At 34.8% G+C, this 22,029-nt stretch overlaps 1 protein-coding gene across 1 annotated transcript in view; it reads right to left on the bottom strand.

The window, feature by feature from the left end:
• The window catches only part of LOC136043627 (uncharacterized), a 52,220-nt gene extending 48,361 nt beyond the window's left edge, over positions 1-3,859 (bottom strand). Inside the window, exons 1-2 of the mRNA XM_065728533.1 lie at positions 3,764-3,859; positions 1,312-1,359 (exon numbers count right to left, since the gene is read on the bottom strand). Of these exons, the coding sequence (XP_065584605.1) occupies positions 1,312-1,359; positions 3,764-3,766 (51 nt within the window). The 5' untranslated portion in view covers positions 3,767-3,859. The remainder of the gene's footprint in view (positions 1-1,311; positions 1,360-3,763) is intronic.
• Positions 3,860-22,029: the final 18,170 nt, after the last annotated feature.

Here is a 22,029-nt window from a genome sequence, read left to right as displayed (position 1 = left end):
ATGAATTTTATGAGCCAACGTTTTAAATATTGTTATCATCAGAGAATGGAATTACAGTAGAATTTAGTGAATATAGTCAATGTTATGAAATTTGTTAATTTCAGCATTTAAAAGCATTAAAAATCGAGACAGTAGCTTCTTAATTCTTGTATCCTCGGAAATTCAATAAATAGGATTTAAATTCTGATAATTTTTTTTTGTTTTTTCATTGGGTTCCGAGTAGTGGTCCAAAATTTATTTTACATTTTCTCACAGTTCGAACAACCACGGATATATTATAGTACACAAAATTTTTATTCTAATAACTTCACTCTTTCGGCTCTTGGAGGGAGGGATGATGAACTGCATAAAAAAACTGTACCCTGTTTTCTTTAATCTATATTATTGACAATTTTTTTTCAAAATTCAATGTGTACACTACTTTAAAACCTAAAACAAAAAGATATTGCTCAGTAAATAAGGGGTACTGTCCCTTCCACAGCCTTCACTCTTTACGCAAAAGTCTTACACTTTTTCAAAAATACTTTTCATTCAAACTCAAAAGTCATTGTATTTGAGCAGTAATTCTTAAAAAATTGTAACCAAAAGTCAAACCTCAGTGCGAAGAGCGAGGATTGATGAAAGGAAAGCTCCTTCATATTCATTCATTCATTTATTCATTTTATTAATACTAAAACACTATTACAAACGTAAAAAAGTTATTCGGCACAAGAAGCTTTGCTTGTTACGGGCCACACGACACAATAATACAGCACTAAAAGAACCATAAATAATACCCTAAATCAAACAATACATCTGAAATGAGGGCGAGGAAGAACAAGCACTAACATACAGTAAAAAAAACAACTTGGTAGTAATTATAATAATAGAAATAAGTAGAAACCAAGAAAGTAGAGAAACACGGAAGACAAAATTTGACATTAGAACAACAGAAAAAAAGGACAAATAAACAAGGACTTTAAAAGTTAAGATGATTCCTCAAAACAATTTTAGAAAGAATTAGAGAGAGAGAGAGAGAGAGAGAGAGAGAGAGAGAGAGAGATATCAGTTAGGAAAGAATTCCAATAAAGGAAAAACAATAGTAAAAGAGAAAACAGGAAAGTAAAAACAAAGGAGAGAGAGAGAAAATTTACTAAACAGGAGAGACCCGACGAAATAATGTCTTTGCAGAAAGAAACAGAGGGACATCCGAAGGGATGGAGTTCCATAATAGAATTGATTGATATACAGGAGACCTCTGGGCTGTTGTAGATGATCGTTTTGGTAAAATAAATCGTCGAGAAGAACTACGTAAAAGAGAAGAGTACCTACCTGAGCCTGTCCGTGAAAAAAAATGCTGCAGGTGCGGTGGAAGAGTACCTAGAAAAGCAGAATGCACTAAATTAAGTTTACTTTTACCTATCATATGATCCAGCGGAGCTATTCTAGTATCATTATAAAGATCGGAGGAAGGGTAAAGCCGAGGGAGAAGAAAAGCAGCCTTCAGTGCCCTATTTTGGGCTCTTTGAAGTGAGCAGAGAAGAGATTTATTAGTATTACCCCAGACAAAGCAATGAGAAAGGCAAGGATAAATAAAAGCATAATAAAGAGAAACAATAATTTCAGGAGGAAGAAATGAGTTAACCCGGTGCAACATTGAAGACTGGCAGAGGATTAGGGAACGGGTGTGAGTTATATGTGTTTTAAAAGAAAGAAAACAGTCAAGATACACACCAAGAAATTTCACCATAGTAGCTTGTGGTATAATATCGTTCCCATAAGTCAAGGTGATTCGCTCCTGTACTTCTCTCATAGAATAAGGGATCTTGAAATTGACAATAGCACTCTTTCGGCTGTTAAGAGCCATACCGTTAGACCAGCACCAATCCTTTACTGTATCAAAAAGACCTTGAGCTATAGAAGTGGCAGACGTAGTTGTATCCCCTCACTAGTTTAAAAAAAAAACAATAGCCGTTACTCTTTTATTCCTTAATGATTTAAGATCAGGAAGAAGTTGAACAACGATTCCCTCAAGCCGCAGCTGTTAATAATTTTCTTCAAAATTCATGTGCTTGTTACGCAACAGGGAGAGTTAAATTTTTTTTTAGGGAACAGGGAGAGTTTCAAACAGTTCGTGGTAACGAACTGTCGTAAGGAGTGACCTGGCTCGACAGTAACAGAAATCTTGAAAAATGGAATTTTGATACCAACAGTTACATCAAAAGAATCAAATTTTAATGCTGATTTGAAATATATAAGTTTCATCAAGATTGACCAACCAAAAGCTAGGAGCCTGAGAAAATTTGCCTTATTTTGGAAAAAAAGGAGAAACAGCCCCTAAAAGTCATTGAATTTTAACAAAAATTACACCATAATATTCAACGTATCAGAGAACCCTACTGTAGAAGTTTCAATATATATATATATATATATATATATATATATATATATATATATATATATATATATATATATATATATATATATATATATATATATATATATATATATATATATATATATATATATATATATATATATATATATACATACATATTAACACGCATCCTTGATCTTTCTGTGGCAAGAAATACAAAATTCCACTTTTTTGCGGATAGGAGCATCAGATTGAATATGATGGTGTGATTTTCCTTAAGATTCAATGACTTTTAGGGGGTGTTTCCCTTTTTTCTCAAAAATAAGGTAAATTGTCTCTGGCTCGAAAACTTAATGTGTAAGATTAAATGAAACTTATATATTTGAAATCAGCAATAAAATGTGACTCTTTTGATATATCTATTGGTATCAAAATTATGTTTTTGGAGTTTCGGTTACTATTGAGCCGGGTCGCTCCTTGCTTACAGTTCGTGACCATGAACTGTTTCATTAAATAATAAAAATTCAAATAAAAGTAAAGAGTGACATTAGAGAAAATAAGCAACTAGGCTGGTGACTTTTACCTTCTTCCTCCTTGTAAATTTCCTAACGGTGCGCATGATCCCCCCACTTATCCACCGTTTTTGTCGGTAATAATATGAGTGGTAAATTACTTTACGAAAAATTAAATTTTAAATTTCTTTACCAAACATTAAATGAATCAACTTAGTTAAACGGATCTTAAAATGAACTTCTTTTTTTTGTTTTGTATACACTTTTGGCTAAAAAAAGCAACAAAAGAATAAACAAACAAATAAATACCCATCCTTTTTCTTTCTTCTAAAGAAAAAAATTCCGTGTTTTTTATAGTTACTGGAAATTTTGTTTAATATTAATACTGCAATTAGTATTAAGACGCACGAGATTGACAAGTTGCTGAACACTGCTCCTCTGTCTCATCCGGCTCAAAGCTTATGCCTCAACCTCTCAATGCTTAGTCATTCATGATACGGTCCCACTTTAATATGGGAGGCAAGACTTTTTTACAACTTCTGTAAATTTTGAGTTATTGGAAGCTTAGTTGTCAGATAAACTTTCGCGAAAAAAAGAGAACAAAAGCCAACGAATATACTCTTGGTCTGAAAAAACAAATATTTTCATTCTTATAAAACATCGTCCATTTCTTACTTTTATTATTGTAGTAAGGTAATTATATCGGGGAAGGAGAATGACCAAGGCCGTTGTGCAATTTTTAATAATGGCTGGAAATACTCTTTATTTTGATATAGACGAAATGTTTTAAAGTAATGGGTTTACCAGCTCCTAAAACTTCATAAAATGCAGAATATTAAAAAAAAAACTCAATGCTTGAATTTTGGAGAAAAACTTTGATGAGTAAGAGACATACCATTATTTTTCTTTCTATTTTATCCACCGCACAATGAACGTTTTCTTTCAGAAGTTCTTTCAAACTAAATTTACTAGCAAATTAACACGAACGTGACTCTGAAAATTTAACTTATTTATATAGCTTCAGATAACCTTTATAACCCGCATGAATTTTATGAGCCAACGTTTTAAATATTGTTATCATCAGAGAATGGAATTACAGTATAATTTAGTGAATATATTCAATGTTATGAAATTTGTTAATTTCAGCTTTTAAAAGCATTAAAAATCGAGACAGTAGCTTCTTAATTCTTTTATCCTAGGAAATTCAATAAATAGAATTTAAATTCTGATAATTTTTTTTTTGTTTTTTCATTGGGTTCCGAGTAGTGGTCCAAAATTTATTTTACATTTTCTCACAGTTCGAACAATCACGGATATATTATAGTACACAAAATTTTTATTCTAATAACTTCACTCTTTCGACTCTTGGAGGGAGGGATGATGAGCTGCATAAAGAAACTGTACCCTGTTTTCTTTAATCTATATTATTGACAATTTTTTTTCAAAATTCAATGTGTACACTACTTTAAAACCCAAAACAAAAAGATATTGCACAGTAAATAAGGGGTACTGTCCCTTCCACAGCCTTCACTCTTTACGCAAAAGTCTTACAATTTTTCAAAAATACTTTTCATTCAAACTCAAAAGTCATTGTATTTGAGCAGTAATTCTTAAAAAATTGGTACCAAAAGTCAAACCTCAGTGCGAAGAGCGAGGATTGATGAAAGGAAAGCTCCTTCATATTTATTCATTCATTTATTCATTTTATTAATACTAAAACACTATTACAAACGTAAAAAAGCTATTCGGCACAAGAAGCTTTGCTTGTTACGGGCCACACGACACAATAATACAGCACTAAAAGAACCATAAATAATACCCTAAATCAAACAATACATCTGAAATGAGGATGAGGAAGAACAAGCACTAACATACAGTAAAAAAAAACAACTTGGTAGTAATTATAATAATAGAAATAAGTAGAAACCAAGAAAGTAGAGAAACACGGAAGACAAAATTTGACATTAGAACAACAGAAAAAAAGGACAAATAAACAAGGACTTTAAAAGTTAAGATGATTCCTCAAAACAATTTTAGAAAGAATAAGAGAGAGAGAGAGAGAGAGAGAGAGATATATATCAGTTAGGAAAAAATTCCAATAAAGGAGAAACAATAGTAAAAGAGAAAACAGGAAAGTAAAAACAAAGGAGAGAGAGAGAAAATTTACTAAACAGGAGAGACCCGACGAAATAATGTCTTTGCAGAAAGAAACAGAGGGACATCCGAAGGGATGGAGTTCCATAATAGAATTGATTGATATGCAGGAGACCTCTGGGCTGTTGTAGATGATCGTTTTGGTAAAATAAATCGTCGAGAAGAACTACGTAAAAGAGATGAGTACCTACCTGAGCCTGTCCGTGAAAAAAAATGCTGCAGGTGCGGTGGAAGAGTACCTAGAAAAAGCAGAATGCGCTAAATAAAGATTACTTTTACCTATAATATGATCCAGCGGAGCTATTCTAGTATCATTATAAACATCAGAGGAAGGGTAAAGCCGAGGGAGAAGAATAGTAGCCTTCACTGCCCTATTTTGGGCTCTTTGAAGTGAGCAGAGAAGAGATTTATTAGTATTACCCCAGACAGAGCGGCAATAAGAAAGGTAAGGATAAATAAAAGCATAATAAAGAGAAACAATAATTTCAGGAGGAAGAAATGAGTTAACCCGGTGCAACATTGAAGACTGGCAGAGGATTAGGGAACGGGTGTGAGTTATATGTGTTTTAAAAGAAAGAAAACAGTCAAGATACACACCAAGAAATTTCACCATAGTAGCTTGTGGTATAATATCGTTCCCATAAGTCAAGGTGATTCGCTCCTGTACTTCTCTCATAGAATAAGGGATCTTGAAATTGACAATAGCACTCTTTCGGCTGTTAAGAGCCATACCGTTGGACCAGCACCAATCCTTTACTGTATCAAAAAGACCTTGAGCTATAGAAGTGGCAGACGTAGTTGTATCCCCTCACTAGTTTAAAAAAAACAATAGCCGTTACTCTTTTATTCCTTAATGATTTAAGATCAGGAAGAAGTTGAACAACGATTCCCTCAAGCCGCAGCTGTTAATAATTTTCTTCAAAATTCATGTGCTTGTTACGCAATAGGGAGAGTTAAATTTTTCTAGAGTGTCGCAATCTTGCATGACTAGTTGGATCATATGATTGGCTTCGGTATATTTCTGCATTGCAAGGATAAGCATCAGTATCTTTTTTTTTAAGTGAATATGAAATATTCCAAGAAGGTGTGTGCACATGATAGCATTGTAGTAGCATTCACACTCCTATTATTTCTATTCAACGAAAATTAAAAAGAAGACAGGTGTACCCCCTAAACATTATCATGCACCATATCTTGTCTAGATGCTGAAAATCCAATCTATGTAAAGAAAAATGTGGTAATAGACAGTCTCACTTTAATCTAAAATCTCTTAAAATCAAAAAATGCTGTTTGAAATCAAAAGGTTTTATTTTTATCACTTTATTACTTTAAAATGATCACTTTAAAATAATCAATTAAAAATAAGAGGGCACTAGCAGACATTATTAGCAAGGAAATTAAAGATGAATTGATGAAAAGCAAACCACATACAAACAATACTAGCGCCAATGATAGTTTACCCATGGATACATTCATTTAACCATGAACCAATCTATAAAAAGGAGTGAGTTTGTTACTAGCGAGACAGAATCTTAATTTATTGTTACTCTATAACTGATAGTCAGGAATAGGAATGTTTAAATTTTAGAAATGAATAATCATACGAAATCTAGTGACTTTGTTGATGTTGATTCTAGATGATGATTTTCAAGGGTTATTTCTTCAAAGGAAAATATTTTCTCAAAGAATGCTTAATAAAAGAATGTGAAATGATTCTCCGTCTTTGAGGTATTATACGAAACTTTTACGTCGTGGTCCAAATGCATTTACTCAATGTATTGACATATTAATTGAAACAAAACAAAATGATTCTGTGGATTTACTTTTGAGCACTACCTAGAATTCGTTTAAGACGGCCATTCTGCAAGGCAACAAGCAATAAGTAAATAATTTCTGTCGAAGCAAGTTTAATTGATTTGATGTTTGACGTCACTCGATAGCTCCTCCAACTAGAAGACATTAATTTTATTGATCGCAAGTCAGTTTCGTTTTTACACAGAGACTGTAAACATTGAAAAAAATGTTTTACACCTGTCCATTATGTTTGTATACATTGGGTAGCTGGTCATCCTATGAGAACTGTACTATTGCTGATGACTATAACGAAAAATGTAGATAATTCAATCCATGTGAATTGCATAGAGGATACACATGACAAATTAAAGACTATAATTCCTGTCTTTATGATGTTTTTTACTCTCACACAGAGGTTTCCTATGTTCCGATTGTCACTATGATAAATGTGGTCAATGGGAAGGTACTTACCCTGGTATGATTAAAAAAAGACTAAACTTGATTTTAGTTTATTTTTAAGAGACTGGTATCGTCGTGGTTTTAAATTGTTTCGGGAGGAAGAACCTGGTCTAAGCTTAAATTCCTGGAATAATAAGAGAATCTGGTTTTTACTACATCTTTATGAAAAATACTGGCTACTATAATTATAAATCTACTGATTTTTATTTGGCTTATACAGTAAGTGATTGTTCATATTAGAATATCGTATGTGACGTTGCTTCAAACATGCAAATTGAAATGCGTGAATGTAATCATATGAATCTATATAGTATTATTGACCTTACGAAAAGATATAATAAAATGAAGTTACATTATACTGTAGAGAATGTAACCCTGACTTTGCATGCCAAGATAAATGAAATTTGAATCCTGACGAGCTGCCGCCACTTATCATTACCAATGGTCACCTATACGGGGAAGAAGAAACTTAAAGGACACAGAATTGAATTTGGTACAGAACACTTATATTAATAAACAAATTCGATAATAATTTAAAAGCATTTCACTCTTAGGACACCGAAATTTATATTATACAGGTAGGAAAAAGTACTTTCAACTAATCGTCAAGTAATCAAAAATCGCTGGATCAAGGATCGTCTGTAAAAGTTCTAAGAATTTCACTAGATATATCTGCGATATCGAAAAATAAAATATAATAGTGCATGAAAATCACAGCTTTTTGTTGATAAATCTTGTGCTCGCTTCCGGTTTTTAATAACAGATTTTCCACTTTGCTCGAAAAAATTTTTGATGGGGGGCGAGTAGAAACCTTACGGTGGACCAAGAGGACTAAAAGTTTAATGTTCTTTGTCGTTTGAAAAATGAAAAGCCAATGTCCCGTCTGTACTGTTTATGGACTACTATTAATAATGATAAGGGTAATTTTTAACATTTTGAATATAGTCGAGATAATACGAGAGTATGCAATAGGAATCGTACTTGGAAAATTCAGGATCCAAATTTAATACATTGACTCTTTGATTTGTGTTCATGGTGCCAAGTGTAATAGAAAACTGCCATCAGGGGTAACTTCCCAAATATGTTTCAATTGATCTAACGAGATAAATGCTATACTCTCCTCCAATGATTCTTCGATTTTACCATGTTTAAATAGTTGTTAATCTTGATATTTGGGATTACATCTTCAATTTATATAGGGTCCTTTAGGATTTATCAAGGGATCAATTGTAGAGTGAAATTCCATGTACTTTACATAGAAGAGATTATGGTTCAAGCATTTCAAATTTATTTAGGGAATTGTCCATGATCCTATGGTACTAGAACTTTTTACAAAAGCTAAAGCTAGTTTTGAAGGAATTTCGCCATTGATAAATGACGAGTCGGTGGGGGTACGTTTACCCGTAGTAATACGTCGTTGATTCCTGGTTGTATGAGGAACTTGCCGTTTGATATTATTTCCGCTAGTTCTTAGTTTTTCAATTGCTAAGGCAACATAATTCATAACTTGTTGTTTTCGTACATGAAATATCACCGAGGTGAGGAAGACTGTTAAATCAGGTGAAGTCCCAAGTACTTTTCGCAAAATATAATTGGATGGAGCAGGTTGAAGCTTTATATTAGTCTTAATGTTGGGAGGCAACCATTGATGTGTATTAAAAATATTTCACGATTTATCTTCCCAGCCAATTGTAAATCTTTAATTGTCATATCTCTAAGCATATTTTTAGTGTCTGTGTCCGTTCTATATTCATATGCAGTAGCCAAACCTTTCAATAGTCTATAGAAAATTGGATTAATCAACATGGATTGTATATAACTTGCAAAGTTTGAAAGATTATTGGTTGTGCTCACCAGCGTTCCATTTATGTAGACACTAATTTGTCTAAACAAATTGTGTTGTACATAATTTTCGTAAGATAACTAAACCTTAAATTTTGTCCCAATTCCTTAAGAATAACACTTGAATCACAAAGACCGTAGAATAAATAGTTGAAATTAGTAAAAATACTTTAGCGTAATGAGCGAGGTATTACGAAGAGGTGAGACCTTCATATGCGTAATAATATCTGTTCGTTTTAAGTTTTAATGCTGCTCCTTACTTTCAATTGAAAAAAAAAATCATATTTATATTAGAAAATTCTGAGTCCCTTTACTGAAATTCTCTCCACCCATGACAAATTCCTCCATGGAAAGATCCTCCCACGCAACCCCCCTCAACTTCTCTCTCCCTCCCCGAAAAAACCAAAAAATCCCCTTGAAAACATCTGTACACTTCCTAATAACCATTACTATTTGTAAACAATGGTCAAAGTTCGTAATTTACAGCCCCTCCCACGGGGGCTCTTGAGGATTAAGTCGTCCCCAAAGACATAGTTATTAGGTTTTTCGACTATGTTGAATAAAATGGCTATCTCAAAAGTTTGATCCGATGACTTTGGGTAAAAATGAGCGTGGGAGGGGGCCTAGGTGTTCTCCAACTTTTTGGTCACTTAAAAAGGGCACAATAACTTTTCATTTCCGTTAGAGTGAGCCCTCTTGAAACATTATAGGACCACTGATTCGATACGATCACCACTGGGGAAGAAAAAAACAAACAAAAAACAAAAACAAAAAAAGAACAAAAAAAACAAATAAACACGATTCCGTGATCTGTCTTCTGGGAAAAAAAAAAATATGAAATTCCATATTTTTGTAGATAGGAGCATGAAGCTTCTACAATAGGGTTCTCTGATACGCTGAATCTGATGGCGTGATTTTCGTTAACATTTTGTATTACTTTTAAGGGGTGTTTTCCCCTATTTTCTAAAATAAGGCAAATTTTCTCAGGCTCGTAAATTTTGATGGCTAAGACTAAACTTGATGAAGCTTAAATATTTAAAATCAGCATTAAAATGGAATTCTTTTGGTATGATTATCGGTCTTAACTTTTCGTTTTTCTGGAGTTTCGGTTACTATTGAGCCATGCCGCTCCTTACTACAGTTCGTCACGACGAACTGTTTGATATTGCCTTTACTTTTCTTTGAAGAAGTCCTTTTCGGGAGGCTTTTTAAATTAATTTTGTTCGTTTTTGATGGCCAAAGTTTCAAGTTTTTCAAGATTCCCTAATTTCAATTTTTTTTTAACATCGAAGTTTCATCCGAGTATCAAAACTAGGATGGAAGTAACAAAGTATCAAAATAAAGAAAATATCTAATTGTCAAAATAAACAAAGTACCAAAAACAATAAGCAACTTGCCTAAATTATAGCACTTGCCCTGTAAATCAAAGTTGCCCTGTAAATCAGTAAATTGAAGTATCAAAGTAAACAGAGCATCAAAGCAGCAAAAATTCACTTGGATATGTCGCAGTTTTTGGCCCCCATCTGGGGGCTGGGGGCTCAAGCCTGGAAGGATATTTATTTGGTCTTTGAACTGTTTTGAACAAAATTACTATCTCAAAATTTTGACTGGATGCCTTTGAGGAAAAGACGGTTGGGGATGGGCTGACTGCCATTTTATCATTTTTGACTCTTTAAAAAAAGCTAGGAATTTCAATTACCAATCGAATGAGCCTCCGCCAAAGTTAATATGACCGCCCCTTCCCAAACTCTACAGGTTAACAATAATCAATTTGCTTAAGTTACAACCCTTGCCTGAAAGGCAAATTTTTCTTAACCTGAGTTCAAATAATTTGAATTTTTGGCAATCTTGAACAAAATTGTTATTTTAGATTTTTGACTTGATATATTTTGGAAAAAAAAGGCGTGAGGAAGCGAGAAGGGGCTGACTACTCTCCAATCACTTTTGATTCTTAAAAAAGCCACAAGAAATTTATATTTTAAATCGAATGAGCCTCTTCCGAAGTTTATGCGACCACACCTTCCATTAAAACTATATTTTACTGATAAGCAACTAGCATTCTATTAGCCCTTTTTCTGAGGGCTGAGGGGCTTTTCAAAATCGTAGCCATAGTTGCTTGAAAGTAGGACTATTTGAACAAAATGACTGACTCAAATTTTTGATCATAAAACGTTTAGGACAAAAGATCGTGTGGGGGGGTGGGTAGCTGGTTGCCATCCAATTACTCTTGAACTTTAAAAAATGCAGCTAAAACTTTCAATTTCTCATCAAATGACCATTCTCCAATATTTACACGACCAACCCTTCCAAAAAAACCCAATATATTCGCGGGATATAACTATATAATCTTCAGACAATGTTGAACAAAATAGCTATCTCGTAATTTCGATCAGATACATTTGGGGAAAAGAGGACGTAAGGGGAAGGGGGTATTTTCCCCTGACCACTTTTGACTCTTAAAAAAGAACAACAACTTTCAATTTCCAATAAGCTTCCTCCAAAGTTTATACGACAACCACTTCCATAAAAACATTATATACCCCTAAGGCATAGCTTACAAACCTTGCCCCTAGATTCTAGTGTAGGGGGATTCGGTTGTCCCCGGAGGCATTGTTTTATGGTTTAGAAACTCTTTTGAACAAAATGGCTATATCAAAAGTTATATCGGATGCATTTGGGAAAAAGAGGGCATGGAGAGGGGGGAGCTATTTCCGTTCCGATCCCTTTTTACTCTGTAAAAGGGATATAATACTTTCGATTTCTAATCCAATGATTTTCTTCGAAGTTTTTACGGTCATGTCTTCCGCAAAAATCCTATATGTCCCCAGGGCATAACTTATAACCCTTGCTCCTGGGCTCTGGGAGATTTTATCGTCCCCGAAGGCATATTTATATGATCTCCGGACTATTTTCAACAAAGTGGCTGTCTAGAAATTTTGATTGGATGCATTTGGAAAAAAGAGACGTGGGGGAGGGGCTACCTGCCTCTTGATCACTTTTAACTCTTGAAAAGGAACCTATCAAAAGGGCTCTCTCCAACTTTTATAGGACCAGTTTATACGACAACCACTTCCATAAAAACATTATATACCCCTAAGGCATAGCTTACAAACCTTGCCCCTAGATTCTAGTGTCGGGGGATTCGGTTGTCCCCGGAGGCATTGTTATATGGTTTATAAACTCTTTTGAACAAAATGGCTATATCAAAAGTTACATCGGATGCATTTGGGAAAAAGAGGGCGTGGGGAGGGGGGGGGAGCTATTTCCGTTCCGATCCCTTTTTACTCTGTAAAAGGGATATAATACTTTTGATTTCCAATCCAATGATTCTCTTCGAAATTTTTACGGTCATGTCTTCCGCAAAAATCCTATATGTCCCCAGGGCATAACTTATAACCCTTACTCCTGGGCTCTGGGAGATTTTATCGTCCCCGGAGGCATTTTTATATGATCTCCAGACTATTTTCAACAAAGTGGCTGTCTAGAAATTTTGATTGGATGCATTTGGAAAAAAGAGACATGGGGGGGGGGCTACCTGCCCCTTGATTACTTTTAACTCTTAAAAAGGAACCTATCAAAAGGGCCTTCTCCAACTTTTATAGGACCAACCTTTCCATAAAGACCATATATGCCCCCAAGATATAACTTACAATTCATCCCCTCAGGCTCTGGAGGGTTTGGTCAACCCTAGAGGCATTGTTATACGATCTTAGGACTATTTTGAATAAAATGGCCATCCTAAAATTTTGAGCAGATGCATTTGAGGAAAACAGGGCGCGTGAAGATAATTGTCCTCTGAACCCTTTGGACTCTTAAAATGGACTCATAACGTTCAATTTTCAATCGAAGGAGTCTTCTTCAACGTTTATGTTACCACCCCTTCCATAAATAATCTATATCCCCTGGGACCTAACTTATAATCCTTGTCCCTGGGCTCTCAGGGGTTGTATCAACTCCAAAGGCAGTTTTAACTGAAATTTGGACTACTTTGACTTAAAGGTTATCTCAAAACTTTGATAGAATGTTTCTGGAGAAAAGGAGGGAGTAAGAGGGGGGCGCAGTTACCCTCCGATCATTTTTGACTTCAAAAAAGGGCACTAGAACTCCCAATTTCTAATCTTATGAGCCCTCTCCAAAATTTACACGAACATACTTTCCATATGAAGTGCCTCTAAGGGAAAAAAAAAATAAACGAATAATAAACATTGAAGCCGTATGACCTTTGCTATAGGCAACGCTACAACGTTGCCTGTGATTTTAGTTCTCAGCAAGGCACACACTCTTGCAGGGTCCGGGCAGAAATGAATATACAATTCTAATTAGATGAGTGAGTTCTAGTAATATTTATTAGTGTACGGTAGTTCTAAGCAGTATTTGAGTAGGTGTGTGGGGGGAGGCTATTCACTTTTCATGCCGATCTTTGCAATAGTTCAGCCTAAGCCGTGACTAGTATTTGCTGTCAGGGCAACTTTCCTCGCTTCTCATTTGTAATAAGTAATTCCTTGATGCATCCTAGAACTTTTATCAAGAGAAAAAGCCTATTAATAGTAGATAGCCATCGTTCAGTGGATAATCAATAATGAATTAACATTTTCCGAGAGAAAAAGACAAGTTTGCCATCTCTGTAATGTCTTAAAGCCTGTTTGCTTTTGTCTGTTTCCCATGCAAATTATTCAAATCCTAAAAATGCAAAAAATTCCGAAATTTTTTACATTCTTCCTGGAATTTGTGCATACAAATATTTTTTTCTGTTTTAAAAGCATTTTAAGTGGAATTCACTATTGGTTTCGAACTTTCTAATTAAACCGTGTTTCTCATTTTTTGTATTAGTAAATCTTGTGGTGATTAATTACTCTATTATGTCAAATTTCTATTTTCCACAGAAACCAAAGTATCAATGTTAATGGATACGTTTTTGTCTCCTTTTACTTTTCTAGTATTTATCCAAAAACTAAGTGTTACCGCTCACAATTTAACCGTTATACAACATTACAAGGGATTAAGTTTAATTATTGATTGAAAATTATGGTAAAATAAAATAAAACACCGATATCTATTTTTTAATTTAAAAAAGAAAGATAATATTGTCTCTAGAAAAAATAAAAATAAATCGTGACTAGGTTGATATACTAGCTTCACAAATAATTACCGCCAAATATTCATATTATAAAACAGCAGTTTTTAAACATTTTCAAGCGGTGAAGGACTTTAATAATTATGTTCCAACGTATTCTTCTGTTTGCCAGAATACAAGGGACTGGCTTATTCTAAATTTAGGTTGTAAAAAAAATCCAAAAATGAAGTTTTCCAAAAAAATGAATAAGGTGTGCCGAACAGAAATAAATTTAATATAACAATTCAAACTTAATACGACAAAAAATACTATCAAAAAAAGAATCTACAAACTTGCACAAATTCAAAAAAAATCACATCAAACATAAAGATAATAGATACTAAAATAGATGAATAAAGAAATCCTAAACCCCTCCAAAAAAATTTAAACTAACAGTCGAGTTAAACTTACAACGAACGTAAACTACAATGAACAGGATTTCGGTTACTGTTCTTTTACCTAACCGTAAATCTTCTGAAGCCTATTGTGTCATTTTCTTTTCACTAAAAATTAAATGTGTTTTAACAGTTTGCTCGAATTTTTCAAAACGTAGACGAAAAAAAAAGTCTCTTCAATATTCTTGAGGACTGGAAAAGACTAATGAAAATAACCTATTTAGCATATAATAATATTGACTTCAGGAAATCAGAGCAATTCAACATCTTATTTAAGAGCCTCTTCTTTCTAGCATTTTATTTAAAAAACCCTTCAAAAGTTTTTACTATTTAATAATAAATGAAACCAAACGAACGGAAATTAAATAAACAATTATAGCAAACAAAAATTAAATAAGCACTAAGGTACGTGAATAAATGATTTTTAAAACTAGTAAAACTTAAATTAAATATCCAAATCAAACATAGAATGAACAAAAATAACTATGAGCAATACTTTGGCAAGTAACCCCTTTCCTCCTCCTCTAACTGTAAAAATATAAAATGCACAAATCGTAAAGTGCAAATGACGCCGTATGCTTTAATATTTACAGTTAGGGGAAGAGGAAGGGGACAGTTGCCAAACTCTTGTTTCTAGTGAATTTTATTAGCCTTAAGTTTAATTTGAATATTCAATTTGTTTTTATCGTTTAATAATTTATTAATTCATTTATATTAGAACCCGTTGTATGTTTGTTTGCTATGATGGCTTATTTGTTTTCTGTTCGTCTTAGGTTTTATATATTTTTATTAGTATTTTTTTGTCATACTAAGTCTGAATTATTATATAAATTAATTACTATTTGTCTTAAGTTTAATACTGCTATTTACCTTTCTTGGGAGATTTCTTATTCAAAAGTTTTTTTCTTTTTATTAATTTCTGTTCGTTTTCGATTGCGAACGTTTCAAGTTTTTCAACATTAGGCTACCCATCTTAATACCAAAGTTTTTTTTTTCGACATCAAAGTTTCAAAACAACAAAGTGATGATTTTTTCAACATTGTACAGTGGCTAGGGATTTTTTAATCCTGGGACTTAGCTATTTGAATTTTGAACTTTTTTGAACAAAACAGATGTCTAAAAATTTTGATACGATATATTTGGGGAAAAAAACGTCTGAGGAGCTCATTTCCCTAAGATCAATTTTTACTCTTAAAAGGACACAAAAAGTTTTCATTTGCAATAGAAAAAGCCTCCTCAAAAGTTTATATGACCACCCGTTTCATACGAACTTGCTACTTGTTACTTTCTAGCTATAAGTTACTTGAATAGGTTCAAGCCCTCTCCCCAGGGACTGGGTTGATGATTAGACTCTAGTTATTTGCATAGTTATTTGACCTTAGGACTATTTTGAACAAAATAGATATCTCAAAAGTTAGATTAGATGTATTAGGGGGGAAATGGTACGGGGATAGTTGCCCTCCAATCATTTTTAATTCTTTGAAAATTACTAGAACTCTTAGTTTCCAGCCGAATGAGTCTCCTCTAAAGTTTTTATCACCACACTTTCCATAAGAACCTTACATGCTAGCAATGGGCAGCTTCCGTAACTTACAACCCTGGTCCAGGGGGTTTGGGGACTAATCATCCGGGTTTGGGGGATTAAAGGCATAGTTATTTTCCCTTCGAATTATTCTGAACAAAATGACTGTCTCAAAATCTTGACCAGATCTATTTGGGGAAAAATGGTATGGGTGTGGGGCGGGGGTTAGCCCCGGAGGCAAAGTTGTTTCACCTTGAAAGTATTATAAACAAAATGACTGTTTCAAAATTCTGATTTGGCACATTTGTAACACACAAAATTGCTGTCTAAAAATGTTGACTGGATGTAATTCGAAAATGACTGGGCTTGAAAGGAGGGGTGCTTACCATCCAATCTTATTTACTCTTGAAAAGGGCACTATAATTTTAATTTCTAATCAAATTAGCCCCTTTAGAATTTTCAATGACATTTCTTGCTTTTATAGAGTGGCACTTCCTATAATATTGTTTATATGCCCTTTTGAAAAACTGCGTGCATATAGGTTTTTTCGTTTAATTGAAACTCCCCTAGACGTTCCCTAAAGTTTTCACTTTGATACCCTTTAGTGTTATTAGTTGCAGTAAATGTAGTGGTGGCATTAATCGTATATACATAGTGCCTCTGGCTAGTTCAAAATCCACCACAACTTCTTTAAAGGTGTCAAATAATGTAAGGCGTTCTTGAGGTATTGCTTTGGCCCTTTTTTTGAAAATCTACAGGCTCATATTTTGTTTTGGTTTAGTTCAACACCGGCCCAAATATACTTTGAAATCTTCACCTTAATACTCTTAGCATGATTAGTAGCAATAGCTGTAGGAGTGTCAGTAGTAGGTTGTGCATAGTATCTTTGATTTCTCCTACATCCCCTTCAACACACACTGAAATATTCAACGTAATATCATCAACCGTTCCTCAAACATTTCTGATACGTCCTCCTGACAACATGTGTGGGAAACCGGGAATATTGTGTTTCGATTTAATTCCATACAGTCTCAATATTTTCCAAATCTTTTGCCTTGATACACTTAGCTCTAGTAGAACTAATAGTAGTAGCCTTAGCTTTAGTGGCAGGAGTAGTAGAAGATGTGGTAATATTAGTAGCAGTAGTAGTAGTAGTAGCATGACTACCAGCTGTAGCAGGATGCGAATATTTTCTTTGTCACCCCCCCCCCACAATAAACCCTGTTAGTTTCAATTTCACACATCAAACTGTTTCTGAGAAATCGCTGCTGTACCTTTTTGACAACCTACATACAGAGAGCGTGTTGTGATTTAGCTCGCCTTTTGGTTAGCCAAGTATACCTCTCATCAAGTCCTGGAAGTTCCAACTTAACACAATTGAACATTGCTATTGTGCATATCCTTACGGATGAACAAGACATTGATCATATGCCGATGTAACAGCTGTAGCAGGATGCGAATATTTTCTTTGTCACCCCCCCCCCCACAATAAACCCTGTTAGTTTCAATTTCACACATCAAACTGTTTCTGAGAAATCGCTGCTGTACCTTTTTGACAACCTACATACAGAGAGCGTGTTGTGATTTAATTGCCTTTTGGTTAGCCAAGTATACCTCTCATCAAGTCCTGGAAGTTCCAACTTAACACAATTGAACATTGCTATTGTGCATATCCTTACGGATGAACAAGACATTGATCATATGCCGATGTCATTTAAGTTTTCCCTATCTGATGTTCTGGAATATTCCTCTATTCCTAAGCCCTCACGGTGTTTCGACAGGTATAATTAGAATCGTGCAAATATTGCCCTTTACAATGTAACGCTTGCTACACTACTTAGTTCTATTCGTATTCCGTTTCATTTGCTCCAGACTCAGGTGCTTGTGAAAAATGTGGCTGCCGATATTAACCTGTACTATTCTCAAATTATTTCGTGTTTGAAAAACGCTGAGTCTTGTGCTGTCCCTTGTGAACAAGTTAGGTTAGGGCCTCGTCAACCTGTGTGGAATAATGATTCAGAGTTGAAGTCGATTAAGAACCGTGAAAAGTTATGGTTGCGTATACGGTCAGAATGCGGAAGGCCTGCTTCTGGTATTGTTTTCAGTATTAAAAATCGCACTAAATCTGCTTATAAGAAATACCTTCGTGCAGTCTGATTTCGGGGTCTTGGTTTTCCATCAAATCCAAGTGATTGGAAGAATGTTTTAAATTCTAGTAAAATTATTAGTGATGGTCCTGGCAATTATATTTGTAAGTCGGCTTGGGAATCGCAGTATACTGCTATTTTTTCCCGGATTAATTATGCAGTTCATTCACGTTTTTTCAGCTGTTTTGAAACGTATGCTACCGTCTACTCTATCTCAGCAGATATATTACCGATATCCACTGATTCAATTTACCTGGCTATTAAAAGGCTTAAATCTAAGTCAGTTGACACCGATGGAATATCAGTGAATCATTTAAAACCTGATTGCCCCCCCCCTTTAATATCGCATTTACAACTACTTTTTCAAATGTGTTTGTGTTGTTCTGTCGTGCCGGACAGTTTCTTGTGTGGCACAGTTACTTCTATTTTAATAAGGGGGAAAGATCCATTTTCTTGTTCATCTTATCGTCCTATCACTGTTTCTTGTACCTTAAGCAAAGTCCTTGAGTATTTTATTATTTTCTCCCTTCTATAACAGATAATATAAATTTTGGAGCTAACCAGTTTAGTTTTCAGTGTGGTCTGGGATGTCAGCATGCCCATGAAGTTCTTTCTACTCTGCTTTCTGATGCTTCCGGGAAGGGCTATGATCTTTATTTTTGTTCTTTAGATATATCTAAGGCTTTTGATTCTGTAGTTCACTCCCAAGCCCTGTTTTCTCTGCTTAAATGTGGAGTGAATGTTTCTATTGTTTCTTTATTAAAATTTTGGTATGGTTATTCTTTCCTTCATGTTAAATCTTTTCCTTCTGATCCTTCTATGTTAAAGATCTCCGTAAGACAAGGTGTGAGACAAGGTGGAGTTTTATCTCAACCTTGCTAAGGTTAAACTTCAAGTGGGTTATTCTAAAATTGTTGCGAACAGGGGGAAATACAGCCGCAAAGCCCTTTCACAAATTTATTCTTGCTTTTGTGATCACTCGGTTTTATATCTTTCTGGATTGTATCCTGTTTTAAAAAGAAAAGATTTAAAGGTTCTCAAGTCATCTTATTTTCGTTTGCTCCGTTTTTTGCTGTATCTTCCTCCCTGGTACAAGAACAGTGATATGGTAACGAATTTCGGGGCTCCAGATTTATTAAATAAACTTAAAGTGCTACACCAGAAACTATCCTACTCGATACATTTTACTATTAACCCTTATCATGATCTTCTAAAATGTTTTCTACAGTAATTTAATGTGTTATCAGAAGTTGTTCTTTTTTTCTGTGTGTTTGTTTTTATACTCCGCTGTTTCAAGTGGGTCACAAATAAATTATTATTATTATTACGACATTGCTGATATGTCATTTTGATAACATATATGTTCATATACTTCTTGAAATTTTCATTTCAATACTCTTAGTCTTATAAGTAGTTGCATTAGAAGTGCTAGTTGAAGTAGTAGTAGTAATATCCGTAGCAGTGATAGTAGGATTAGCAGTAGCGTGAACAAACTGGCTTTTGGTCCGATAATCATCCTCTTTAAGCAGTCTCCGGAAGTTCAAGCTTAGTACCCAAACCAATCCCTGGGATACGCTCTTTTGACTATGTAAGCACATAGCATAGCTTGATTTAGATCAAATTTCTTCTCAATATTATAAAACGTGTAGTGTTGTAGTTGTCGTAGCAGTAGTAGTGGTGGTAGTTGCAGTAGTAGTGGTAGTATGTAAATATTACCCATTTTGATCCTCACCCTTATTATTTCCTAAAAGTTCCAAATTAACATACTCAGTAATTCCTTAGATACGCCCTTTTGACAATTCCAAATTAACCAACTCAGTAATTCCTTAGATACGCCCTTTTGACAATCCGTATACGCATACCCAGTTAATATTTAGTTCAACATTTTCTGAAAGGTCACCTGAATGACTTTCGTCTTTTTGGAAAGTAAAATTCAAACATGGATACCTTGATCAATAACATTATTTACTATATGTAAACAATGAAAGAATTGCCTAACTTTCAGACCTAGCCCAGAGAATCTTGGGGAGGTTGACGTCTCCGAAGAAATAATTAGTGGGCCATTCAATAATGCTGAACAAACTAGCTCTATTAAAATTTGGTTCGGATGTGTTTTTGGGAATGATAAGCTACGGGAGGGGGGCTGGTTACCCATCGTTCACTTTTAACTCTTAAAAAGAGCAAAAGAACTTCTGACTTCCAATGAAATGAGCCCCATCCGAGTTCATAGGACCATCCGTTCCATAAAAGCCTTATCTGTCCCAGGGTATAATTTACAGCTCTTGCCCCTGGGCTCTGGGGGATGGTGTCCACCCTGAAAGTATTGTTATATGCTCATTGGACTATTTTGAACAAAATGGCTATCTCAAAATTTCTATCGGATGCATTTTTAGAAATAGGACATTAAGGGAAAGTCTAGTTGCCGTGCGGTCGATTTACCCCTTAGAAAGGGCACTAAGGCTTCTGACTCTCAATCCAATGAGCCCTGACTTTAGTTTATACGACCACCCTTTCCATATAAATCGAATATGCCCCAGGGATATAATTTACGACTCTTGCACTAAGGGCTGTGGGGGGTATCACCCTCGAAGAAGTAATTACTGGACATTTCAGCGACGCTGAACAAAACTACTATCCCCGAATTTTTAATGTATTTGCTTAGGGAAATGACGGGTGTAGGGTGGATGGGGCTGGCTACCCTCCAATCACTTTTGAGCTTTAAAAAGGGTACTAGGACTTTTAATTCCAACAGAGTGAACCCCTTTTGAAGTTTCTACGACAGCTCTTGTGAATTGCCCTGGTCTAAAAAAAACAGAAACAAACAATTTAAATAAAAAGCATATAAGACATTGTGTCCGCTTCAATGGGGGGGGGGAGGTGTTATCTTCAAAGACATATTACTGTATCTTCCAACTACGCTGAACAAAATGGCTATCTCAACATTTTGATTGAATGTATTTGGGGATATGATGTGCTGGGGAGGGGCTGATTGGCCTCCAATTTTTTTTTTTCAAAATGGTACTAGAATTTTCAGTTTACAATCAAATGGGTCCTTTTTGAAGTTTTTATGACAACTGCTTCTATAAGAAGAGCCCTAGTTTAAAAATAATCATAAAAATGCACAAACAAATAATGCATTGTCCACACAAGGCTCTTTACTTAGGCAGCGCTATTGCACTGACTCTGATCTTCGGGCTGTTTTTGGAAATATCTATCAGATGTGTATGGGGAAAATAGGACGTGAGGGGGAAGGCTTAGTTACCCTCCGATCACTTTGACTCTTAAAAGGGCGCAAGAGCTCTCATTTTCAATCCAATGGGCCCCTCCAAAGTTTATACGACCAACCTTCGCATAAAATATGCCACCGGGGTAAAACTTAAAACCCTTGCCATGAGGGATTTGGGGGGTTGCCATCCTCAAAGACACGATTATTGGACCTTTCAACTACGCTGAACAAAACGATTGTCAGAGTTTCTATTGGATGTGTTTGAGGAAATTATGACCATGGGGGATTGGGAGACGGTTGCCCTGCAGTCACTTTCAACTATTAAAAAAGGTACTAGAACTTTTAATTTTCAATTGAAGGAGCTCATTTCGAAGTTTCTACGGCAACTTTTTCTGTTGTAAGTACCCTGGTCTAAAAAAACAACAAAACCACAATAATATAAAACAAAATAAAATATTGTGTCTACATCGTTTGGGAGGGGGGGGCTCAACCTCAAAGACATAACTACT

Source organism: Artemia franciscana, chromosome 2 (genome assembly GCF_032884065.1).
Source record: "Artemia franciscana chromosome 2, ASM3288406v1, whole genome shotgun sequence".
In the NCBI taxonomy this organism is placed as follows: domain Eukaryota; kingdom Metazoa; phylum Arthropoda; class Branchiopoda; order Anostraca; family Artemiidae; genus Artemia; species Artemia franciscana.
Note: the sequence above shows the minus strand (reverse complement) of the source record. Positions and strands in the feature narration are given on the sequence as shown.